The 21,842-nt window shown below is 35.7% G+C and overlaps 2 protein-coding genes across 2 annotated transcripts in view; both read right to left on the reverse strand.

Annotated features, from left to right (window-relative positions):
• Nucleotides 1-1,296: 1,296 nt before the first annotated feature.
• On the reverse strand, nucleotides 1,297-7,687 carry MMAA (metabolism of cobalamin associated A). Its single transcript, XM_015814508.1, has 6 exons — nucleotides 7,252-7,687; nucleotides 6,120-6,242; nucleotides 5,264-5,434; nucleotides 4,205-4,290; nucleotides 3,073-3,222; nucleotides 1,297-1,731 (listed from the first exon to the last, which is right to left on the reverse strand). The coding sequence occupies exons 1-6, from the start codon at nucleotides 7,685-7,687 to the stop codon at nucleotides 1,444-1,446; spliced, it is 1,254 nt and encodes a 417-aa protein (XP_015669994.1). The 3' UTR covers nucleotides 1,297-1,443.
• Nucleotides 7,688-17,634: 9,947 nt separating this feature from the next.
• The window catches only part of SMAD1 (SMAD family member 1), a 40,426-nt gene continuing 36,218 nt past the window's right edge, over nucleotides 17,635-21,842 (reverse strand). The window contains exons 5-7 of the mRNA XM_015814510.1: nucleotides 21,054-21,275; nucleotides 19,655-19,911; nucleotides 17,635-18,188 (exon numbers count right to left, since the gene is read on the reverse strand). Of these exons, the coding sequence (XP_015669996.1) occupies nucleotides 18,045-18,188; nucleotides 19,655-19,911; nucleotides 21,054-21,275 (623 nt within the window). The 3' untranslated portion in view covers nucleotides 17,635-18,044. The remainder of the gene's footprint in view (nucleotides 18,189-19,654; nucleotides 19,912-21,053; nucleotides 21,276-21,842) is intronic.

Raw genomic sequence — 21,842 nt, forward strand, 5'->3', positions numbered from 1 at the left:
ATGAGGACCAGCACACATATATCTTATATAAACTGATCATATTCGTGTTTTCTGTTCTTAAACCTGTCATGATCAATGTGACCTCTTCTTTGAATTCTTGCAGAAGATGGAGACCTTAATGTCAAATAAAATGTGTCATCACACTGTCAGAAATAATTCTGCGTACAGAGTTTGATATGACAAACTTCTGTATGAAGTATATGTGCAACTCCATGGATTGAGATCACCATGATGCATAGGTAATAATGCTTAATCAATTTATATGTACAAGATGTCATGACCAAGATGCTTTTGGTCTGATTCAGTTGTACAATAATGTGGCAATTGCAATTTTTTTAATGTTGCATTGGTAAAGATTTCAACCATCTTTAACATCCAGTAATTTAGTGATGCTATAGAAATAAAATTTGTTACGGGCTCATATACAAGTCAGTTCAATTCCATATACAATGCATCTTTATATATAGCTAGGGTTCTCTGCAGATTAAATAGAAACTGAAACTGCAATTCCTCATTTTTGCACTAGCATACTGTAATTACCACACTCCTATAAATGTATCTAAATATGCTGGCCTAGTATATATTCACATTTATTTTAATTATTTATTTGCTGCCTATCTTGTATCAAAACCACTCTGGGTGGCTTACAGCATTAAAACATTAAAATACCAAAAGATAAATATTTTTAAAACAATACTGTAAATTGTTATCAGTTTAGGTAGGCTAATTCAGGGACAGAAAACAACAGGTGACTGTGATGGTGAGCGATGCCTTCTATCAACTGAAGCAAATTTATCACTTTCACTGTTTCTTGAACAGTACTGACCAAACACTGTGATCCATACTATGGTTACCTCATAAGGGAAGCCTCTGAAAGGAACTTGGAAGCTGTAGTAGGTACAGGATGCAGTGGTCAGGCTTTTGATAGGTATTCCTTACTGAAGCCAGTGACATCAAGGGCTAAAAGCTGTTCACCAAATCAAATTCAGAGTGATTGTTGTAATACAGAAATCCCCACACAATTCAGGACTTGTTTATCTATCCTACATTACAAACAAGGAGCTCCACTCATCAACTAAGGTCTATGGGGTGATGGTCAGGAAATCAGCTGGGTCCAAGACCTAATCTGTGGGAGCTGCAATGCTATCAAATTCTCTCTCTGATTAATGGCCTTTGCCATTCTGCACACTTCCATGGCAATTTGAAAGCTTATTTTTATAACCTGGCATTTCCTTTCTCTGGGCTGCTTTATATCAGGCAAGAATGGTCGTTTTAATATTGTGGTATAAGTTTTTATTGTTAATTATTGTTGCAAATCAAGGCAGGCATTGCTGGAAATGTACAGGTACAAATTTGATAATAAAGAAGTTCATGGTTCAGAATTTTTTTTAAAAATGCTATACATTTATCATTTCATATCATCATGTCATATACAGAAAAGAATCAGGATTTCTCTTTAAAAGCCCTGAGCAGTAGGTCTGCAGCTAGCCCAGGAGATAGGATCCCATCAACAACCTTGTCTTCTAGGAGAGGAATTTGATCCTTCACTTCTGAGTGATGGCGGAAATGGTCCAGCATGCTTTCTTGGATTACATTCCACATCCACACTTTTTGCTGCCTCCTGCGTTTGGCAAGCAACTCACCACTTGTAAGCATGAGCTCTTGGAATTCTGTCATCTTATCCCATACATCCGAAATGCCTTCTCCAGTTTTGGCAGAGATGCGCATTACCTATTAAGATTGAGAAGATAACTCTACTTACCAAGCAATGTCATCACCTTTGGAGATGATGTGGAGAGAATTTTCCTGATCCAAATTAATGCTATGAAGGGGCAATTATTTATTAAAAATTTGACTTGGCCACAGAGTGCAATGCTAACCAAAGAACAATTCATACTAAATATCAGGGCTGTACAAAAAAATTAGAATTAAATTGTGGAACTGAAAAATTTGTTCTGAGTTTGGAATTCAGTCCATTATTTTAAATTTAAAGTGGGCTGTTCTGAGCAGTTTGGAGGTGTTTAAAGAAGCCATTTCAGAACACTAACAAATGGGAATGTCTATAGCTCAGGATTAACATAGGGAGTCCTCAGTGCTCTCTGAGCTTGCTTGTTTTCTTGCAGACGTTTCATTACCCAAACTAGGTAACATCATCAGTGCTAGTCAAAATAGGACACACTGAATTAGAAATATCTAAAATATGTAATGTTAATAGAATAACTGATACATATTCTGGTATCTGTACATAGTTTATCCATTTATGTCCAGGTTTAACTCAAGATGTTGATTTTTCAAGGTAAGCCCCACTTGGGTTATACAATTACTGTCATATAACTGCAATTTTATATACTTATCCTCTTTTGGCTTTAGCCCACTATATAGGTGGAATATTATGTTTGCTGCCTTGTTACTTATAAAGTAACAAAGGTTAGATGAAAATCTAATAAATAAATATGTTTGAGATTCATTTTAATAAGTATATCTAGAACTGCAATATAAATTAATAAAATCCTTGAAGTTCATATTGTTTGTTCCCATGCCTTATTTAATCTGACTTTTTAGAAACTGACATGTTCCTTTGTTTGAATGGTCTGTTATTGCTCCTGATTTTAAGCTTGCCTATTTTATAGTTTTATATGTACATATTTTATAGTTTTGCATAATCTTAAGAGTTTAATATAAAAGTTAACATTACAGTTAAGACACTTTGAAAAAAAGACATCACTGTAATTAGATATACTAAAATATTAACACCAAGAGTTTAAATAATTTTTTATATTAAGAGAAAACAGTTGCTGTTAGAAGTATACAGATAAATTATATTCTCAGGAGAAAAACCTTTATATGCAGGTGTGTATGTCCCAACTTAACACTTCTCTCAAGCATAAAATAGTAAAATAATTAATTTCCCATGGGACAAATAGCATTTGGGTTATTTTAGTTTTATCATGAACTTCCTCGGGGGAGATATACAGTATACAAATCATCACATTTGATAAGTATATCAAAGGACAAATATAAATACTTGTGGTAATTATTTATATATTTTCTAAATTATTTTAATGTACTAACCTTTGGTCTCCAAACTTTTGAGCGCTTATGAAGCAATTTTAAAGCACTGACGTATTCTGCTTGAATCCTCCGTGCTGGCACAATGAGGTCTCCATCTGCTTTGGTTATAACAACAAGATCTGCCATCTCAATAATACCTCGTTTAATACCCTGAAAAATAAAAATGAGACTTAGTAACCAGAAAATACTTTTAAAAGGAACTCTTCATTTTTATATAGAGTTTAAAAAGAAATTAATTTCTTTTTAATTAGTTTAATTAATGTCTTACCTTCTGTAGGGGAAATACAAATTGTGAAATGGTTTATCTAATACATAAAAAACATACTGCATATTCTGATTTACAAGATTTCAAAAGAAAAAACTAATGTTACCCTTTGAAAACTGTATCAGAACTGAATATAAAGCTTGTTCTGCACTTAAATAACTCAGATGCATTTCTAAAAATCAGAATTAGTACTGCTAATCCTCACATGGTATATTTATTTCAAATATTTTAGATTATCTATCTAAGCAAGTGTCCGAACAAATATATTAATAAAAATATGAAGTACAGAAAACTGCTAAGAACTGTTTAATATGCTAAACACTGTATTTAAAAGCATACTACTGTACTCCTTTTTTATTTTTGTTCTTGTTTTTTCTTTCTTTCTAATTACCTATTATACTGTATTTTATTATTACACTGGGAGCCACGTGGAGTCGCCTGGAATCAAGCAATATTTGAGTAATTCAAATTAAATTATGTAAAACGAAGAATTAAACATTTATTATTAAAGGCATTGTTTTCACGGCATATAGAATTAAAAACCCAACAAAATTATTAGCATTATAAATAATGAACAATTGCCCACTTAAAGTTCTACACTCCTGGGGAATGCACAATGGTGAAAATGACAAATTCCTGATTTAAAACTAGCAAGACTTGGTAAAACTGACCGCTATATTTTGCTTATCATTTCTGGTAAGCCAGCTTGGTATAAGCCATTACCAAATAGCTCTTACAGGTTAGGCAAGAATTTCTCAACCTTGGCAATTTTAAAATGTGTGGACTTCAACTCTCAGAATTTCCCAGCCAGCATGGGAAACCTGGGGGTTGTTCATCTTAGATTTTCATCAAATGCAACATCAGTACCTGTAACTCATCACCTCCTGCTGGTGGCAGCAGCAATACAAACATATCCACCATATCAGCAACTGCAAACTCTGACTGACCTACTCCTGAGAAGGAAAAACAGAAGTTGAGTGTTAAGGTTAAACATTTAAATTGCAAATAGGGAGACTTTCTCCTTGAAGAGACCCGCATGCTGACCGAAAAGTATCCTGAGGGCTGATGAAAAACTATTGGTACTTTGTGCCTGCTTCTAATAGCATATTACTATAGAGTTGCTGATTTAAATTGCACAAGAAACTTCAACACCTTCCTTGTTCAACCACTTCAGCACAGATAAATAGTATTTTTGGCCACGCTTGTATTTTTGCAATTTCTGAGGGCTGCAAGCATATTGGTCAAGGGCAGGGGTAGGCAACCTTGGCTCTTTTATGACTCATGGACTTCAACTCCCAGAATTCCTGAGCCTACGCCCTGAGTCCGCAAGGAGAAGGGCGGGATATAAATTCGAATAATAAATAAATAAATAAATAAAAGGGCCTATGTTTTTATTCTGTAGTTATTACATTGAAAAACTTGATAAACTAACCTTACTAATAATTATCCCATGTACATTAGTCTCCCTCCCCCTCCCCAAGACAGCCCATATGCTGTGGTGGTTAAGATATTGGACAAGAAGAGGGGAGATCCAGATTCAAGTCCTTCTTAAGGCACAGAAGCCAGCTGGTGACCCTGGGCCAGTCATTCCCTATAAGCTCAAATCAGCACTAGACTGTTACAAGCCAGTTGAAACACACCCACACAAACGTGTCAGAATGTCATGATAGTTTTGCTATGAGAACTATGGTGGGACATATGGCACATATGGTGGGGAAAAAGGTAGAACCTCAACAAGAACAACATTGTATGTTTTTTTTAATAAGCATTTTTAAAAAAATCTATTTTATTTGCTGATTTTTTCATGGTGTAATTTGGAAGACTACAGTGGCCACAGAAATGGTTGAAGGAACACATACTACCTATGGGTTACCCACCTTGACTTACAGAGCATGATAGCTAAAACTGACAAGGAATTTCACTTACCTACTGTTTCGACAAGAACAATATCATAACCTCCTCCTTCACACAGCAAAATGGCTTCATTTGTAGTCCGCGTTACGCCACCCAATGTTCCTCTGGTTGGAGATGGTCTGATATAAGCATTCAGGTCTCTTGACAACTCAGGCATTCGTGTTTTATCACCCAAGAGTGAGCCTTAAGCATTACATAAAGACCAGCCATTCAAATAAAATAGGCTTTTGCCCAAAACTACAGAGGCTTATTATTCCAAAACAACTAAGCTATAATATGGCTATCTGTGAAGGGAGAAAATAATAAAACATACACTGTGCTGCAACCTCCACCTCTTTTGTACTTCCATCATGATGTCATACACTAGTACAAAAGGGTAGAGTTTGTCTTTTGATGTCACAATACACATTTTCTTTTCTTTTCTTTTTTGCAGCTTGTTGTGGAAATCCCTTGCAGATAAAAGTTCTTGGACAAGAAGTATTTAAGATGTTTTCACCAATACAGAAAAAATATCTACTAAATTTTAAGTATTTTTCCACTACCTTATCCTAATTAATATAGTTGAATGAACTTTATCAGAAAAACATGTAATTTCAGAAGAGAACTTAATGCAATTCCTTTTATAATGTTTATTAATAATAGTAGCCAGTACAATACTGTTGAAGAATCTTGTGTCTATCTTCAGGAAAGACACTTCAACTGAGCTTTTAAAATATACTTTTAAAATATAATTATATTTTCAATAAAAATAATGGAACTATCTGATTTTATTAAAAATTACTCCATTAAATACATACTGCCTGTAACAAATCCTATATTCATTATAAAAAGAATGAAAGACAAATAGTGCTTTTGCCAACATACTCACCACCGGTAGTACTAGAGGAAGGATCTACTGCCAGGACAGATACTTTGTGTCTTCTTTCAGTCAGCATTTTCCCAAAACATTCAATGAATGTTGATTTACCAGCACCAGGAGGGCCAGATAATCCTAAATGGCAGCAACACATCAATATCTATTTGAATTCACATTGGGTTAGAAAAACAATGAGCAGACTGATACATTTCAGGTATGCAGGCAACATATTTGCTACCAACATTTTAAGCAAAACGCTTTTTCCAAAGTTACACATGTATTTATAATTTGTCAATTTATGTATATCTGACATCCTTTATGTAGCCTAGGATTTTTTTTTCCAATTCCCCCCCCCCCCCGACTCTACACTGAATAGGGATTAAAGAGTCATAAAAAGGGAGTTATTATTGTCAAACATCCTCCTCCATGAACAAAAGGATTGTGGTGAATTATTGTCTCAGCAAGGTAGGGCTGAGAGGCAATAAAGCCACCAGAGGAGAAGGGGCTGGCCTTTCATTGTTCCTTTCAGCATTTTGGATTTTTCATTACTGGATACTCAACTCACTTAGTTTTCTTCATATCTTAAAAATAAAGAGTAACACCCCTCCGTTGTTGTTTGGTAATTTGTTGCCAGGTTTTCATGTGGAAGGGGGTACCAGAGATGGCAAAGCAGAAGCTAAGAGCTAATCCATCCCACGAATAAAAACTGAATTCACGGATTGAAGTCAAGGAGTCATATTTTCAAAATAAATCTGACATGATTTTTTTTTCTATCTAGAAACATATTATGTAGAAGTAGGTTTTATAGAAATGATAACAAAGTTTTCTGGAATTAAAGGAAACCAATCAGCAGTTAGCTAAGCAGTCCCACACAGACTTCCTTTCAGAGAAAGAAGGCAGTTCAGAGGGAGCAATTTTAGAAGCATTTGAAAGTATGTCTCGAGATGACATTCTACCTAGCTACTAGAGGCAACGTCTGAGAGGCAAACTTCACAACTTCAGCAATACAATAGTATCAAACTTACATCATATAATAATCAACTTTGTAAACTTTAGCGTTAAATAAACTGTTATCATAGCAATAGGCAAATAAGGATACTTTGAATCAGAATAGCAATAACTGCACAAACAAGAAAAAACTGACCCACTCTAAAGGCTAGTGGCTTTCCTTTATTTAACCGTTCTTGTTCGCGGTGGTGGGATAATACCTTCTGAAGGAGAACTTGGGCAATTTCCTTTTTCCTCTTATGTGTTGACTCTATGAGAGTAATGGCTTCTGCCAGACAGGCCCTGTGTCCTTGGATCAGTCCAGTGTACAGTTTGTTTAGAAGTCTTTGCTCCTTGTCAGAGAGCTCAGGTGTTTGCTGTTCTGCTGCTGCTGGACACCCCAGCCCAGATTTCAACTCCTTTGAAAACATCCTCCTCCATGAACAAAAGGATTGTGGTGAATTAACTCGCTGGCCGTATGGAAAAGTAAACCCACTGCTAGATTTCCAGCAGAAAGTTTTCCAAGAAGGCTTCCTAACATTCTTAAGAAGCTGGTAGAGAGGAAACTGCAGCAACGTTGATGTTTTATTCATTTTGTTTTAAGCCAGGCAAGCCTGTTTTTAAACAGCCTAGTAACAAAACAAAAAAAAGATATTTTTTTCACATTTTCTTTCCTTAATTCTACCACCATCACGACTTTGTGAAGTAGTCAGTGATTAATTTGAATTTTCATAATTAAGAGTAAGCTTTAGCCTCAGTCTCTCCAGTTCTACTTCAACCAGAAGGCAAACACTCGAAGTCTCTTTGTAGCATAGGTCTCCATTAACTGCTTTTACTCTTTTCATCAAAACACAATCCTTGGATTTGAAATCCTTAAAATCAGCCTGAGGGTTTTCCAAACAATGTGGATTTCTAAAATGTTAATATTTAAGTTGAAATTTTGTTTGAAACAGGGCTTTAGAAAGAAGAAAATTAATACAATTCTATATTTGTCTATGGAGATTCTCAGTCATCCAGGTCATGGTTGTTCCAAAGGTGCTTTTTTAAAAGACAACTTGACTTTTTTATTTATTTTCAAGGACAAACCAAATCCCATTGCCTTTTGAGAAAGCACCTTTGGGACAATTCTATATTATTACCTACATATAAAATGATCAACATCTTCTGTTAAAAATATTGTATGTCCTTATACCTGTTCATTTGAATCTTATATTGAAAAATTAGCCACCTCACCAGTCCTAACTATTTTCAGTACTTTGTCACTATGGTTCAGTGTGATTATGTTCCACATGCATATTCCTATGAATGGTCTACTACACTCTGATGCTTTCCAGATACACAGGCTTTAAACTGCAGGATTCATAGCCAGCAATACTGGTTGACCATGCTGTCTAGGAAATCAAAGACATGATTGCAGTCATACATCTAGAACACGGGTGTCAAACTCGCCACGTCAGGTGACGTGTCGTGATGTATTGGAACTCTTTTTGCATTGCCAGCAATGGGGTGGGTGCGGCTTCAGTATGATGAAACCGGCCCACAGGCCGGCAGTTTGACACCCCTGATCTAGAAGAACTCAGAAACAGAAATGTAAAAACCAAATAATGTTCAGATACTCTGTTTTTTGATAATTAAATTTCTATAAGGAATCAAGATTACTCTGCATATAAAGGCACAGTAAGCCCAAAGCATTCTCTATCAGAAAATATTGTGGTCTAAAATACTTATTTAGAAGATATTCTAAATAACAATGGAACATATATTTGAATAAATGTTATGATGAATATTGAAAAGATAATATGTAAATATGTAAGTAAACATTTATCAACTAACCAAGCATGTAACAATGTTATGTTACAGAATACATTAAGAGTGTAACATTTAATAACTAAACTTCAGACATAAAATTAGATTACTTGAAATTTAGCTACATAGGCCTAAACCTAAATACACACATTTTTTTTAAAAAAAAATTACAACTGAACATGCAGTTCTAGAAAGAGACTCAAATTTATATATTGGCATACATTTTTTTTTCTAATCTGGATGTCAATACTGCAATTCTAATGAGTTGGAACAAAGTAGGATTGGAGCATTCCTTTAAAGCAGTGTTTCTCAACCTTGACAATTTTAAGGCATGTGGACTTCAACTCCCAGAATTCCACAGCCAGCAATGCTGGCTGTGGAATTCTGGGAGTTGAAGTCCACATGCCTTAAAATTGTCAAGGTTGAGAAACACTGCTTTAAAGAGCATAAGGAAAACACTGCAGAATGAATGAATCCTAAAATATTTTTAATTGATATTCATATTTTAATTTAAATAAATGCTACAGTTCACCATCATCACTCATCACAGCTTAATTCTATTTTGGAGATAAATATTTGGGAGATTTCTACATAGGTGGACTATGTCAGACAACTGTGCGAACCCACAAGTAACTGCATTCACATATCATAGTAAACCACAAAGGAGCAAACGCATTGTAACTTAACATTAGATATGAGAACCCATTCCAAAATCAATCTTAGGAGCAATGCTGCATTAAAGTCCAAGTAGCGTTCCCTTAATATTGTACATTTGACCTCGGCCAAATTTATTTCCTTCTCAAGCATAAGAAAACAACTAAAGGCTGTTCTCCATTATTCACACGGAACAAGGATCGTTACTGCCCGGCACTACAACCAAAGCACCTGAATCTTAGGCAGACAATCTCTTTACGGACACATGCATACACTAGATAAGACACAACCTTGTCTCGAGTGTCACATCCACGCAAAGTTCACCCGATTCCTCCACCTGCTAGCAATCATTAGGCTGCGCCTGCGTGACTGCCTGGGAGATGGAGGGCGGCGCAGCATTTACGCAAGCGCAAGCAAACTCTTCACTCTCATTGGCGTTTGCGGCGGGCTATGAGGAAGTCTTAGAGGACAGTTCTTTTGTTTGCGGACCACACTTCCCGGGCCAAGAATGCGTGTTTGGGTCTCTTATGCTTACTCTTTAACCACTCCTTAGAAGGAGAGTAATTCACGACCAGGGAAACTTCCGGTTCCCAATAATTGAGCGTGTATCGGTGGGTGAGTGATGGGGAATTAAAAGAACCTAACTGACAGACCTTTTTCGCTTGGGGAAACTTGCAGTAATGTCTGGACCCGATTATTCCGAGATTAAGCAGTTTGGCCATAATTAGCATTTATCTGAGAAACTATCCGAGAACAGCATAGTATAATGAGACTGGAAAGTCATTTTTTTTTTAAAAAAAAATCCCCAACCTATTGAAAAATGAGAAGCAGAAGCCAGCCATTTGGAAGGCGGCCTTAGCAAAGCCTCTTTGCATCATTTCCCCAAATTGTACGGACGTTCCCCTAAATCACCAGAAGCGAAGCTCTATTCCAAGCAGGCGTGACTTGGATTCTTTGCATGCGTATCGGATACGCAGCGCTTCCTCGCTCTTGAAGAAATCCTGGTTTAGGATTGCTCCATCCTTCCTCCTCCCCCTCTGCAGCCAGCTGGAAGGGGGGGGGGAGCAGTTTTTGCGACTAGAGCAGGGGTAGGCAACCTTGGCTCTTCTATGATTCATGGACTTCAACTCCCAGAATTCCTGAGCCAGCCTAGCTGGCTCAGGAATTCTGGGAGTTGAAGTCCATGAATCATAGAAGAGCCAAGGTTGCCTACCCCTGGACTAGAGAGATAAGAATGATGGAGAAGACGAGTTAAACGGAAAGAGTATACGCAGAGACACATGCGGTATATAAATTTTAGGGCAAGATCCCTTTTTATTCTATCACCTTTCATTTCTTCCAAATCTTCAGTTTCCATATCTACCTAGCACTTGAACTGTACTATGCAGCTAGGACAGTGTTTCTCAACCTTGCCAATTTTAAGGCATGTGGACTTCAACTTCCAGAATTCCACAGCCAGCAATGCTGGCTGTGGAATTCTGGGAGTTGAAGTCCACATGCCTTAAAATTGGCAAGGTTGAGCAACACTGAGCTAGTACCTCAAACGTGCTTTTTCAAAAGGCAACTGGACTGGATTTGTTTTCTCCTAAGGAAGACGTTTCACTTCTTATCCAAGAAGCTTCATCGGTTCATATGTAACAGAGAATTTTGAGCATGCATTTTGGGTTTCTGCTTTGCAGTTTCTCTCCCAGCGGCAGATGTTAATGTATTTGCCTGGTACGTCAGCCATAGTTGATTCAAAAATTGTTTACTAAATAAATTTGAGGGGTCTTTGGTGCTTTGGGTTGTTTTCTTGCAGATGTTTTTTAACCAAACTAGGTAACATCAGTGCTAGTAAGGAGTGGGGTTTGCTCTTACTAGCACTGGTGATGTTTCCTAGTTTGGGTAATGAAACATCTACAAGAAAGCAACCAAGCTCAGAGTACCTAGGACCCCTCATTCAACCCTGAGCTACAAACATTCTACTTTATTTGCTCATTTGCCCAGATTTTCAAGGAACCATACATCAGATTTTAGTCTACCTTATTGTGTTAGCCTGAATGTTAAATTCCAAAGTCAAACATTGCTGTAAACCAGGTGTCCCTAAGCTTTTTGCAAACAACCTCCCCTTAATGTACACACACACCCTAAAAATCAATGCACAAATGAACAATGAAAACAATTCTATAATTTTGGCAAAGTGAATTCATTGTAACCAAGTACCTAAAAAGTTCTTCACACTCCCCTGGAAATCAGTCTTCATTTACCTCAGTTTGGAGAACCCTGTAAACCAGGGTTGGGGAACTGACTTTTTTGTGACTTGTGGATTTCAACTTCCAGAATTCCTGAGCCAGCCATGCTGGCTTTAAACAATGGTTTTGTTTTAATGTTTTCAATAATCCAGTCTTCCTCTTCCCAAATTTCAGCTCAAGAAACTTTATCCATATGCTGGAACAGCCTTCCTGATCTAGAAATCCATCACCTTGATCAAAAGTTATGTTGGTTTCTCAAATTGGCAAATGTCCGACTATGACATTTGCCTATTTGAGAAGTGTACCAGAAAATTAGTATGCTAAAGAAGACTTACCTTCACATGATTGATTGTAATTATTCCAACTTAATTCTTCTACATTTTGCTGAAGACAGGGCAGAAACCTACATCCCACATTTATAGGACCTTTTACTTTTGTTCTCATGTTTTAATACTTGCTCATGCTCATTTATGAAACATGTGCTATAAGGCATGATTTGGAAGCTAGAATGTCTAAGCCAAAATCATGTTATATACTTAAATTTGGTTTGTATATTATGAGAACATGGCCACTAAGGTTTGTCAGTAGTGGACTGATGGATTAATGCGTTGACATAGCCAACATGTTAAGCTAAATCACACGGAATTTGTTGATTTTTTTTTCAAAATAAGCACATGTTTGCAGTTTTACATCATTCCTTCTGTGTCCATACTTACATTAACGTATCTAAATAAGCCCACTAAATTTAGTCAACATAATCCACTTAATATTCTGCCTCTTATAACCAACATTTGTAGTTTTTCAATTTTATCCTGCAAATAGAAATGACTTAGGGTGCAATCCATCATGCTTGTACGTAGAACAAATAATTTAAAAAAATACTAGAGGGTTTTGTAGTTTTAATTAAATATCCTGCATTATTTACTTGATGCTGCTTAAAAGCAATTGACATTTTCACCAATAGAAGAGATAATCTTTGTACAATGAAAAGGCAGAACTTAGCCATTGTACTATTGTAGTAAGTACAGTAATGTTAAATGAAAATTGTAAATAGCAGAACTGATTCTTTTATCCCAAAGGAACAGTGATTACTGTGTTTTTCATGTGAATTAGCTGGGTTTCTTATGTTTATTTCATTATGCTTTTACTATTAAACCTCATGTCATTATAACAGCTCTTTCATGATACTGCAATTTTGCATGCATAACTACATTTAAGATTCTTCAGAGTTGTAGATTTTATATTTTAAAAAATGAACACTCAACCATTTTATTATTCCAGCAGCTTTTATAATTTTAAATGCAAACTACACTCATAACAGAACCAGATTTGAATGCGAACAATTACATTTCTCATTCTATTTAAAGATTTTGATTAGATGTAGATATTATGCAAAACCATTGCTTGTCTAGCAAACCATGTCTTGATAGGGCTTTATAAATTTAACAGAATCCTAAAAACACATTTGTAACTACTGTGTAACTTCTACTATCTCCATCCTTTTGGACTATAATTTTATTATTTATTTATTGGACTAACAAAATGTCAAAGCAGAAAGTAAAAGACAGTGAAAATTTGGGATGTTGTGAGCATGTTGTGGACATGTATGGCTGGTATGATGGACAAAATTAGTTACAAACCACCTGTTTACTATTTATTTAATTAAAAACATAAGGCCACCAGACTCATTGCAATTGTAGGAAACATGAAAAGCCTTTAAAAACATATAAGAACAACATGTCTGGAAAAGAATTCAGTCTTTAAGCCAGTGTTTCTCAACCTTGACAATTTTAAGGCATGTGGACTTCAACTCCCAGAATTCCACAGCCAGCAACGCTGGCTGTGGAATTCTGGGAGTTGAAGTCCACATGCCTTAAAATTGTCAAGGTTGAGAAACACTGCTTTAAGCAGAGCCATTTAATACCCAAGAGGCTCATCACCCACTCTAGATGGGGGGGGCACTCTGTTTTTAAGAGCTCTCTTGGCTGTACAGCTTTTTGGTAAGTGCCTTTTAAAATGTAAGGCCACAGTAGTACCACCAGACATCAAGATTATTCTTGAGGCTGTTTTTTGTTTTGCAGCATGCTAATGTCCCATTTGAGTCTTAAAAATGTAAAACTCTAAAAAACAAACAAACCAAAAAACAAAATTAAGTTGGGCATTAAAGCCTCTTGGATTCTCAAATTTACAAAAAGAGAATGGGGAAAAGTACCTTATTTGTTGCTTTGCCATGTACATACAAAGCATTTTGTTTCTTTGTACTTCCTACACAAAAATTTTCAACATATTATTGCTAACCAGTAGATTTAAATTACCTAGTTACAGCTTGTCCAGCATGGTACATCCCAAATTTATGGAGGCTCTTGGCTTATTTGCTGTGAATCTATGAAGTATAAATGTATAGAAATACCTGCAGTTGTTTCTATAGTATCCTGAACCCAGGAGGCATAATTTTAACAGGATAAGGTTACACAACATCGCAATGTATGCCCACAAACAGCTCCTTTCTCCCCCCGAAACTTTCTAACCCCATCTGATCTTCTACATTAAAAAGAATGTTTTAATTATAAACATTTCAACCTGGCACACTGCAAAGCCAATTGTTTGCTTCTACCATTATTTTTCCAATAATGCATCTGAGGTTCATAAGTATTTTAGACAACGAAAGAGATGGAGCCCAGAGCTCAGTTCTTTGTCGGGAAGTCTGCCCAGCTGATTGGAAAAATAAGCATAAGCAGGTGGAGAGTATACTGCTGTAAGGAGGCATAGATAATATTATGATAAATTTATTCCTTGTAATTAGGCATGTAACTCATGGTAATCATTTTTGGCTAATGTTCAAGGGAATACAGGTAGTCCTCCATTTACAACCACACAATTGAGCCCAACATTTATGTTGCTAAGTATGAAAAATTTGTTAAGTGAGTTTTGCCCTATTTTACAACTTTTCTTGCCACATTTGTTAAATGAATCACTGCAGTTGTTAAATTAGTAATACTGTTTTTATTGAATCTGGCTTTCCAATTGACTTTGCTTGTCAGAAGATCACAAAAGGGGATCACATGACCTCAGTACACTATAGCCGTCATAAGTATGAACCAGTTGTCAAGCATCCAAGTGTAAACCACATGAGCATGTGGATGCTGCAATGGTCATAAGTGTTAAAAATGGTCATAGGTCACTTTTTTCAGTGCTGTTTTAACTTCAAATGATCATTAAATAAACTGTGGTAAGTCAAGGACTACCTGTATATCATTTAGGTTGTCAGAATCAAAGGTCTCTCTTCCTTTCTTCCATCCACTCTTCCTCCCAACAATAAAAGACAGACCCTGTTATACCTGACCAGAAAAATATTCTATGGAAAGATTGCTTCTGGAAGGTTATAATTCAATTTGGCAATTGATTAAAAGAAGCCCAGTGGACAAAAGGAAGTCATTCTTAATAGAATGGGTCAGCTGCTAATATAATTGAAATTGCAATCTCTTGAAGTCTAAGAACCATTTCATAGGCATGAACAGTTAATCTTAAATGACAATCACCAATGTGTTTGGAGCCAATGGGTGGTAGAATGTGAACAATGGAATTAAAAATACAAAAGACTTGTAAGCAGCAGTTACAGACACTTAAAGTTTAACATATGAAGAATAGGCAATGACAATTCATAAACACAAGAACTGATAATAAGATTGTGTTAATGTGTTAGGCAAATTAACACCTGTAATGGGATAGGAAGGCCTTATCTCTATTCAAAGCCAAAAGAACAAACACAAATTGTAATTAAACTATTCCTGGCTAACAGCTCTTTTTGAAATTCTTGTATAAAGAATGGAAACTTTTAACAATCTTTAAAGTGTGAGTAAAATATGCCTTTTAGTCTAAGGACACCAGGTCCTTGAATCTTCAAGTAAAATATTGAAATGTACCTGACCAGCATCTAGAAAAATGGTTTTGAAATAAAATTGTGTCCATGGCTCTGAAAATATTGTAGTATCCTTCAAAATGCAACTTTAAAATGTTTGTGTAGATATGCTTTTCTTCATCACAGCTGTTGACTGATCTTGTCCAGAACTGGATTCTAAGGCCTGATAAGCATTTGGACAGGAGTCTCTGAGGTAATACCATAGACTAAACTGGAAAGGATTTTTTTAAAGCTACTAAAGCAATAGAAAGAGACTTTAAGAGAATTGTTGGAAGTCACCAGAATTTGAGTTTGATTCAAAGTAGATTTGAACTTTTTAATGCTTCTCTTTACAGCAGGGGTGTCAAACTCGCATATCGTGACTTTTTTCTCCCATTGCCAGCAATGAGGTGGGCACAGTTTCGCTATGATGCATCTGGCCAACGGGCTGGCAGTTTGACAGCCCTGCTTTACAGTTTTGAATCTAGCTACAATACCTTGTCTCCGATTACAATGATTTGCACGCTATGCCCTTTACTAAATAAAACAAAAATGAGTTTATACAACATATTACCCCCAAAACCAATTTATAAATAAAATGACCAGATGTAGATATTTAGCCAGAACCATACTTAACATGTTGTATAAACTAAGCATTCCTTATTTTTTTAGGGCAGTGAACATCAGACCATAATACCTAAGCTCATATGTGGTTATCTGTGATACTCTGATAACTATGGTGAATATAACGTAACATAAGCTTGGGCAAAACTGTAAATGGCTATTTTCCATTAAGTTCACAATATGAAACTGGACAAATTATTCAAATGTTAAGGATTCATAAAGGGAACTTTGAGTATCCATTCTTGCATGGTGATGATTTTGAAATCCTGAACAAACATTAACAACTCTCCATGTACCCACATTCATTTATCTCAAAACTGATAGGCTTTTTCACATTGATTATAAACAAAGTTGCAGAAGAGATTGTTTTAATCAAAGTAAGCAATGTTTATTTGAACTTCAATAAGGATGAACCCCCCCCTAAGTTTTGGAATTTAAAAAAAATACTGAAAACGTACTACAGCTTGAATGAATATAAAAACATTAGCAGAAAGAAAACAATTAAAATAGTAAAAAAAATAACCTTTTAGTTTGAAACACTTGAATAGGTTAAGTCCTCCCAACATAAGCTAATATCTGCTAAGTTGGTAAAACACAAACGTTTTACAAAATGAAAAAATTGCTTCTGTTATGTGAACTGCATAAAACCGCTCAATTTTTTAACGACTGTACAGTTTTGTCTTGAAATCTACAGACCGTGCAGTACACGACAAAAGCATTGACCCACCCTTTCTCTATGAAGCTGCAGATGGCAGAAATATTGGTTAATATTAAGATGAAGCCACTATTAAAAGTGAAATGCACACAAAAAGACTTGGTCTTGTTTTAACAAGCTATGTTTACAGTATAATTCTACCTGTCCTTCTCAGCTTCACTTCCCACCCACTTCCCGCATCTATCTAATTTCTTGTCCATCTCTAAATTCAAATTATACTGTACATACATTTAGGAGAGAGCATATGTAAAAATTCTTGCAGCAGTATGGTCAATACACAGTTTCAGAAGATTACACAGAAGCCTTTTTTCCCCAAGATAGCTACTATTACGGAGACTTTCAAATACCAATGCAAACTTTCCTTTGAGTATAACTGTCAATGTTGGGTATTCATTTCAGGACAAAGTACAATGAATGAGTCACATATGGTGATGTTGTCATGTGTCTGAGTAACGAAACACTTAAAAGGACTTTCAGGCATGTTTTCTCCTAAAAGCATTTATTAATGTTACAGCCACATCAGCACAGCTGATGTCCTAAGCTGTTTCACCTGTTTTGAGTACGGTAGTTCTGTGAGGGGTAGGGCAATCTCGGCAAAAGAGGGGATGAATTGACGATAAAAGCTGGCAAAACCCAGAAAACTCTGGAGCTGTCCATAGTTGGACGGTAGTTCTGTGAGGGGTAGGGCAATCTCGGCAAAAGAGGGGATGAATTGACGATAGTCCAGGTGAAACAGCTTAGTGAGTTAAATAAAACTGCTTGAGAACAGTATTCAATTGACATTAAGTTGGCCATCCCTAGCTTTTACAATCCCCCGCCTAAAGATTGGAAAGAGATTACTATTGTGAAAACTGAATTTTTTAAAATAACTTAGTAATTTAATAGGACCTTTCTTCCTGATCTAACAATTGGTCACAGATATCAAGTATAATAAAGGCTGCTGCCAGTTTTGCACATGTGTCTGACTCATACATCCTTCAAGTACATGCAAGGCTCACTAGATTCTGAAATTCAGAATTATTTTAAGAAACAGAAGAGATTGGGTTATGAGGAGAGCCCATCTGTGTAAGAACTTTATCCAGCCATTGAAGAGGACCATGCAAATGAATTTCAATCCAACATGGTGTGCTTGTGACATCTTGCCGGTGATATTCAGCTCCCCAACCCTAGGAAATAGAAAAGTTTTAATGTTAGCAGATGTGTCCCTAATATACATACCAGCATCTTAGTCCTATTAGCATCTTGATAATACAAAGGCAATTTTTATTTGTTTAGCATATGGTATCTACAGAGGTCATACAATCATTGATACCCAACACTAATAAAACACATTATACATTCAAACACAAATATAAGTTTTAATAAAGCATCAGCATATATACAGTATAGTATGTAGACAATACAATATATGAGATAAAATATTAAATTAAGGAAAAACCATAACAAAATCACCAAAATATAGTGCCATAGAGTTGCAATAGAATAGTTGTTATTATACAAAGACAGTAGGGAATACTAATAATTAGGCATTATCTTTATTTTTTAATTAATTAAAGTGTATTCCCATATTATACTCTTTGCGTGTCTATCAGTAGTGGATTTAAAGCATGGCTTGACAGAAAGCCATTTTCCAATTAACTCAGTACATATCACTGATGAGATTTGCAGTAAAAATTCCATTTCCACTTTCTGGGGAAAAATATACGTCAATGTACAAGTAGTGCTTGGTTTATGACCACAATTGAGTCCAAAATTTCTGTTGCTAAGTAAAACACTTGTTAAGTGAATTTTGCCCCATTTTACTTACTTTCTTGCTACAATTATTAAGTGAATCACTGCAGTTATTAAGTTAGTGACAGTTGTTAAGTGGCTTCCTCATTGACTTTGCATGTGAGAAGATCACAAAAGGTGATCACATGAGCCCAGGACACTGCAACCGTCATAAGTACATGCCAGTTGCCAAGCATCCAAATTTTGATCATTTTGATATAAACCTGACAAATAAATAAGTACCTATTTAATATCCATTTAATTATGCATCAATGGATAAGCTATTTCTGATAGGATATTATCTTCCAAAATTAAACTGCTAAATTTTGTAGTATCTTCAATAGGAGCATTACTCTCCAACTCCACAGGCTTTCCACTGGATGGCTAAGATTCCAACACTCAATTGATCTGAAATTCTGATTAAGATTCTACCTCAAAATAAGGTTTAATAATTATGTAAAGCATTCCCAAGAGATACTGGAATAAGCAAAACATCTTTCTTCAAAGCATTAAAGCAGCTGTATCCTTTAGAAGTCTCGTACATCTGCTTGGAGGGCTATTAGTGACTGCTGTCAGGACACTTCAGCTGCCACAACCAGCAATGCTTCCTTTCCCAAACACATTTAGTGCAGATCCAGATCACAGTTAAGTTTTAAGAAACTCTTTCTCTCTTTCTGTGTACATGCACACATGTGCAAGAAATTCTGTTCAGCTCTAAGTTTTTAGGCAAATAAATGCCTTTTTAAATTTTACTGTTTGGAGAGCAGGCAGTGAAGTGCTAGCAACTCAAGCCATTGTTCTTTTTGTTTCTCTGGCTCAAAAAGTCACTCGTTCATGAACAAAAATGGAAAACCTTGCTTACCTTTACAAAACTCATACGAATAGTGCACATCTTAGTGAGTTCATACACAGTTTCAAAACCATGGTTCACTGACTGAGCTAAAAGTTGAGCGAATTCTTGATTGTTGAAAATTTTTAAGCTGCAGCCACTCGGAATTTTGCAGACGGTAGTTGGATGAAAGCCATGATGGTAATTGCAATTTCGACTTTGCACAAATATACTACTGTCACTAAGGCACTCTGCATAGACTTCTCCGCCAACATAATACAAATGAACTCCTAGAAAAGAGACAGAAGATTGTTAGATTTTCTCTGAAATTGTAGAAACGTCTACTTGTGGCACAAAATAGAATTGAGGAATTGCATATACTCAATCAACTTAGCAGCTGCGTAGAGAAAATAAGGTTTTAGTCATCTGGGTATACTCTTACACCTAAGTATTTCCCCAATTAATGAACAATAGGGATACTTCTAGATATTTGTTTTGGCAGCCTAAAACTATCAAAATATAAGAATTCATGAATTCACATTCATCAATATAGTCAATCTCTTTGCAATTAGTCAAAACTACAACTTCTTTATGATGCCTAACTGGGATGCAATTGTCTTACACACATCTGGGAAAACTCTTTTTGTCTTCTATGTAGTCAGCCTTTCTCTCCCAACTGCCAATGGGGGGGGGGGGTAGGGAACAAACATCTCTTACCTGTAAAGTATTTTGATCACAACTGTGTGCTAATGTTTCCCTTTTCCCTTTTCAATAAATGCCTTTGCCATTCATCAAAATTACTCAAAAAATATTTTTCCATAGATTCATCCCAACTCTTCATCATTAAAAAAAGATTCTAGAAAACCCAAATCCAAACCACTATCACAGTTCTTAAAAGTAAGGATGCAACATGCTACTGGAGTGATATAATTTTGCCAATTCAAATGAAACTTATTTGCCTTTTTTTAAAAAAAACTTTAAAATTCCAATTTGCAATTGTGGATTGCAAAGAGACATGTCCAACCACTTTCCCCTTATTCTTCATCTATTATTACATAAAATAGATCAATACGTCTATATTCAAGAGATTCAATAGATATTTCAGCCTCCAATATATAAGGATTTGCCATCTTTACTTCAGCCATAGTCAGATTCATTTCAAATGGATTATTTCTATAAAATGTTGTAGCAGCTTTCTTTAATCTGCATTAGAGTATATTTCTCACTATCTCAGGACAATATCAGTTTTTTTCTGGAGAAATATCCATCACACTAGGGGGGGAGGTGTAATCCCATTCCTATAGATTGCCAGCATTTTGCAGAGATAAACATATGAATAATGTTGTTGAATACATTATTTCTCAATGAAGCCTAAACCTGTTAAATGTAGTTTGCATCTCCAATGTACTGACATGATGAGAATCAATAATACCTTTGCCAATATGCCGCCTAGTATTCTCAATAGTAGAATTCCGGTTAACATTTGACAAGAGCCCCAGGCAAAACCTGTTCTTGTTATTTGAGGGATCAGTGAAGCCATCCACCAACAAACTTGTGGAAGAGGCATGAAATGCCTCTCCAACACGATTATTGAGTTCGTAATAGACAATAGAGCACCAGTGTTTTGGCTCTTCATAAGCAACTGCCTGAACATCTGCAACAGAAGAAAAACAGAAATAAGCAATGCTAGAATTAATGAGTTCCTGAGCTTTAAAGTTTAATTTATTTATATTCATTGTGTAGACTTTGGCTTAAGATCATGGGGAAAAAAATCTGGTGGTATAGTTTCTAATTAGAAATTCTCCCACAGTGTCCCATTATATGATATATTTAAACCATATTAGTAATTCAGTCAAAGCATTCAAAGCTGAGAAATGGAAAGGGGGTGGAGCAGATATTTGAACAAGCCATATGAAGATTTCTTTTTTTAAAAAAGAACAGTTCCTCTAAGCAGCTTTGCATGTTGACTTACAAAAATAAAGGGTGCATAGTTCTTAAAGACAACAAATACATTATGGTGTAATTTCTTATGGAACAGACAGTAATTAAGTTCTCTTCCTAAGAATTTATTAAGTCTTTAGAATGCTACCAAATTTAGTCTACTATAACAAAGTGAACACATAATTATATCTCATTACAGTTCCTATAATAATTACAGTTCCTTAGGTTTGGTTTAACCTGGTTTATTGAATAACCTTTAATGACTGTTCATACAATACAG

Source organism: Protobothrops mucrosquamatus, unplaced genomic scaffold (genome assembly GCF_001527695.2).
Source record: "Protobothrops mucrosquamatus isolate PMUCROS unplaced genomic scaffold, P.Mucros_1.0 scaffold259, whole genome shotgun sequence".
In the NCBI taxonomy this organism is placed as follows: domain Eukaryota; kingdom Metazoa; phylum Chordata; class Lepidosauria; order Squamata; family Viperidae; genus Protobothrops; species Protobothrops mucrosquamatus.

Coding starts and splice junctions, on each gene's coding strand:
- MMAA (XM_015814508.1), bottom strand. CDS start 7,687: ATGAATAAAACATCAACGTTGCTGCAGTTTCCTCTCTACCAGCTTCTT. Junction 3,223..4,204: donor CAGGAGGTGATGAGTTACAG/GTACTGATGTTG, acceptor TTTATTTTTCAG/GGTATTAAACGAGGTATTAT. Junction 1,732..3,072: donor CAAAAGTTTGGAGACCAAAG/GTTAGTACATTA, acceptor CAATCTTAATAG/GTAATGCGCATCTCTGCCAA.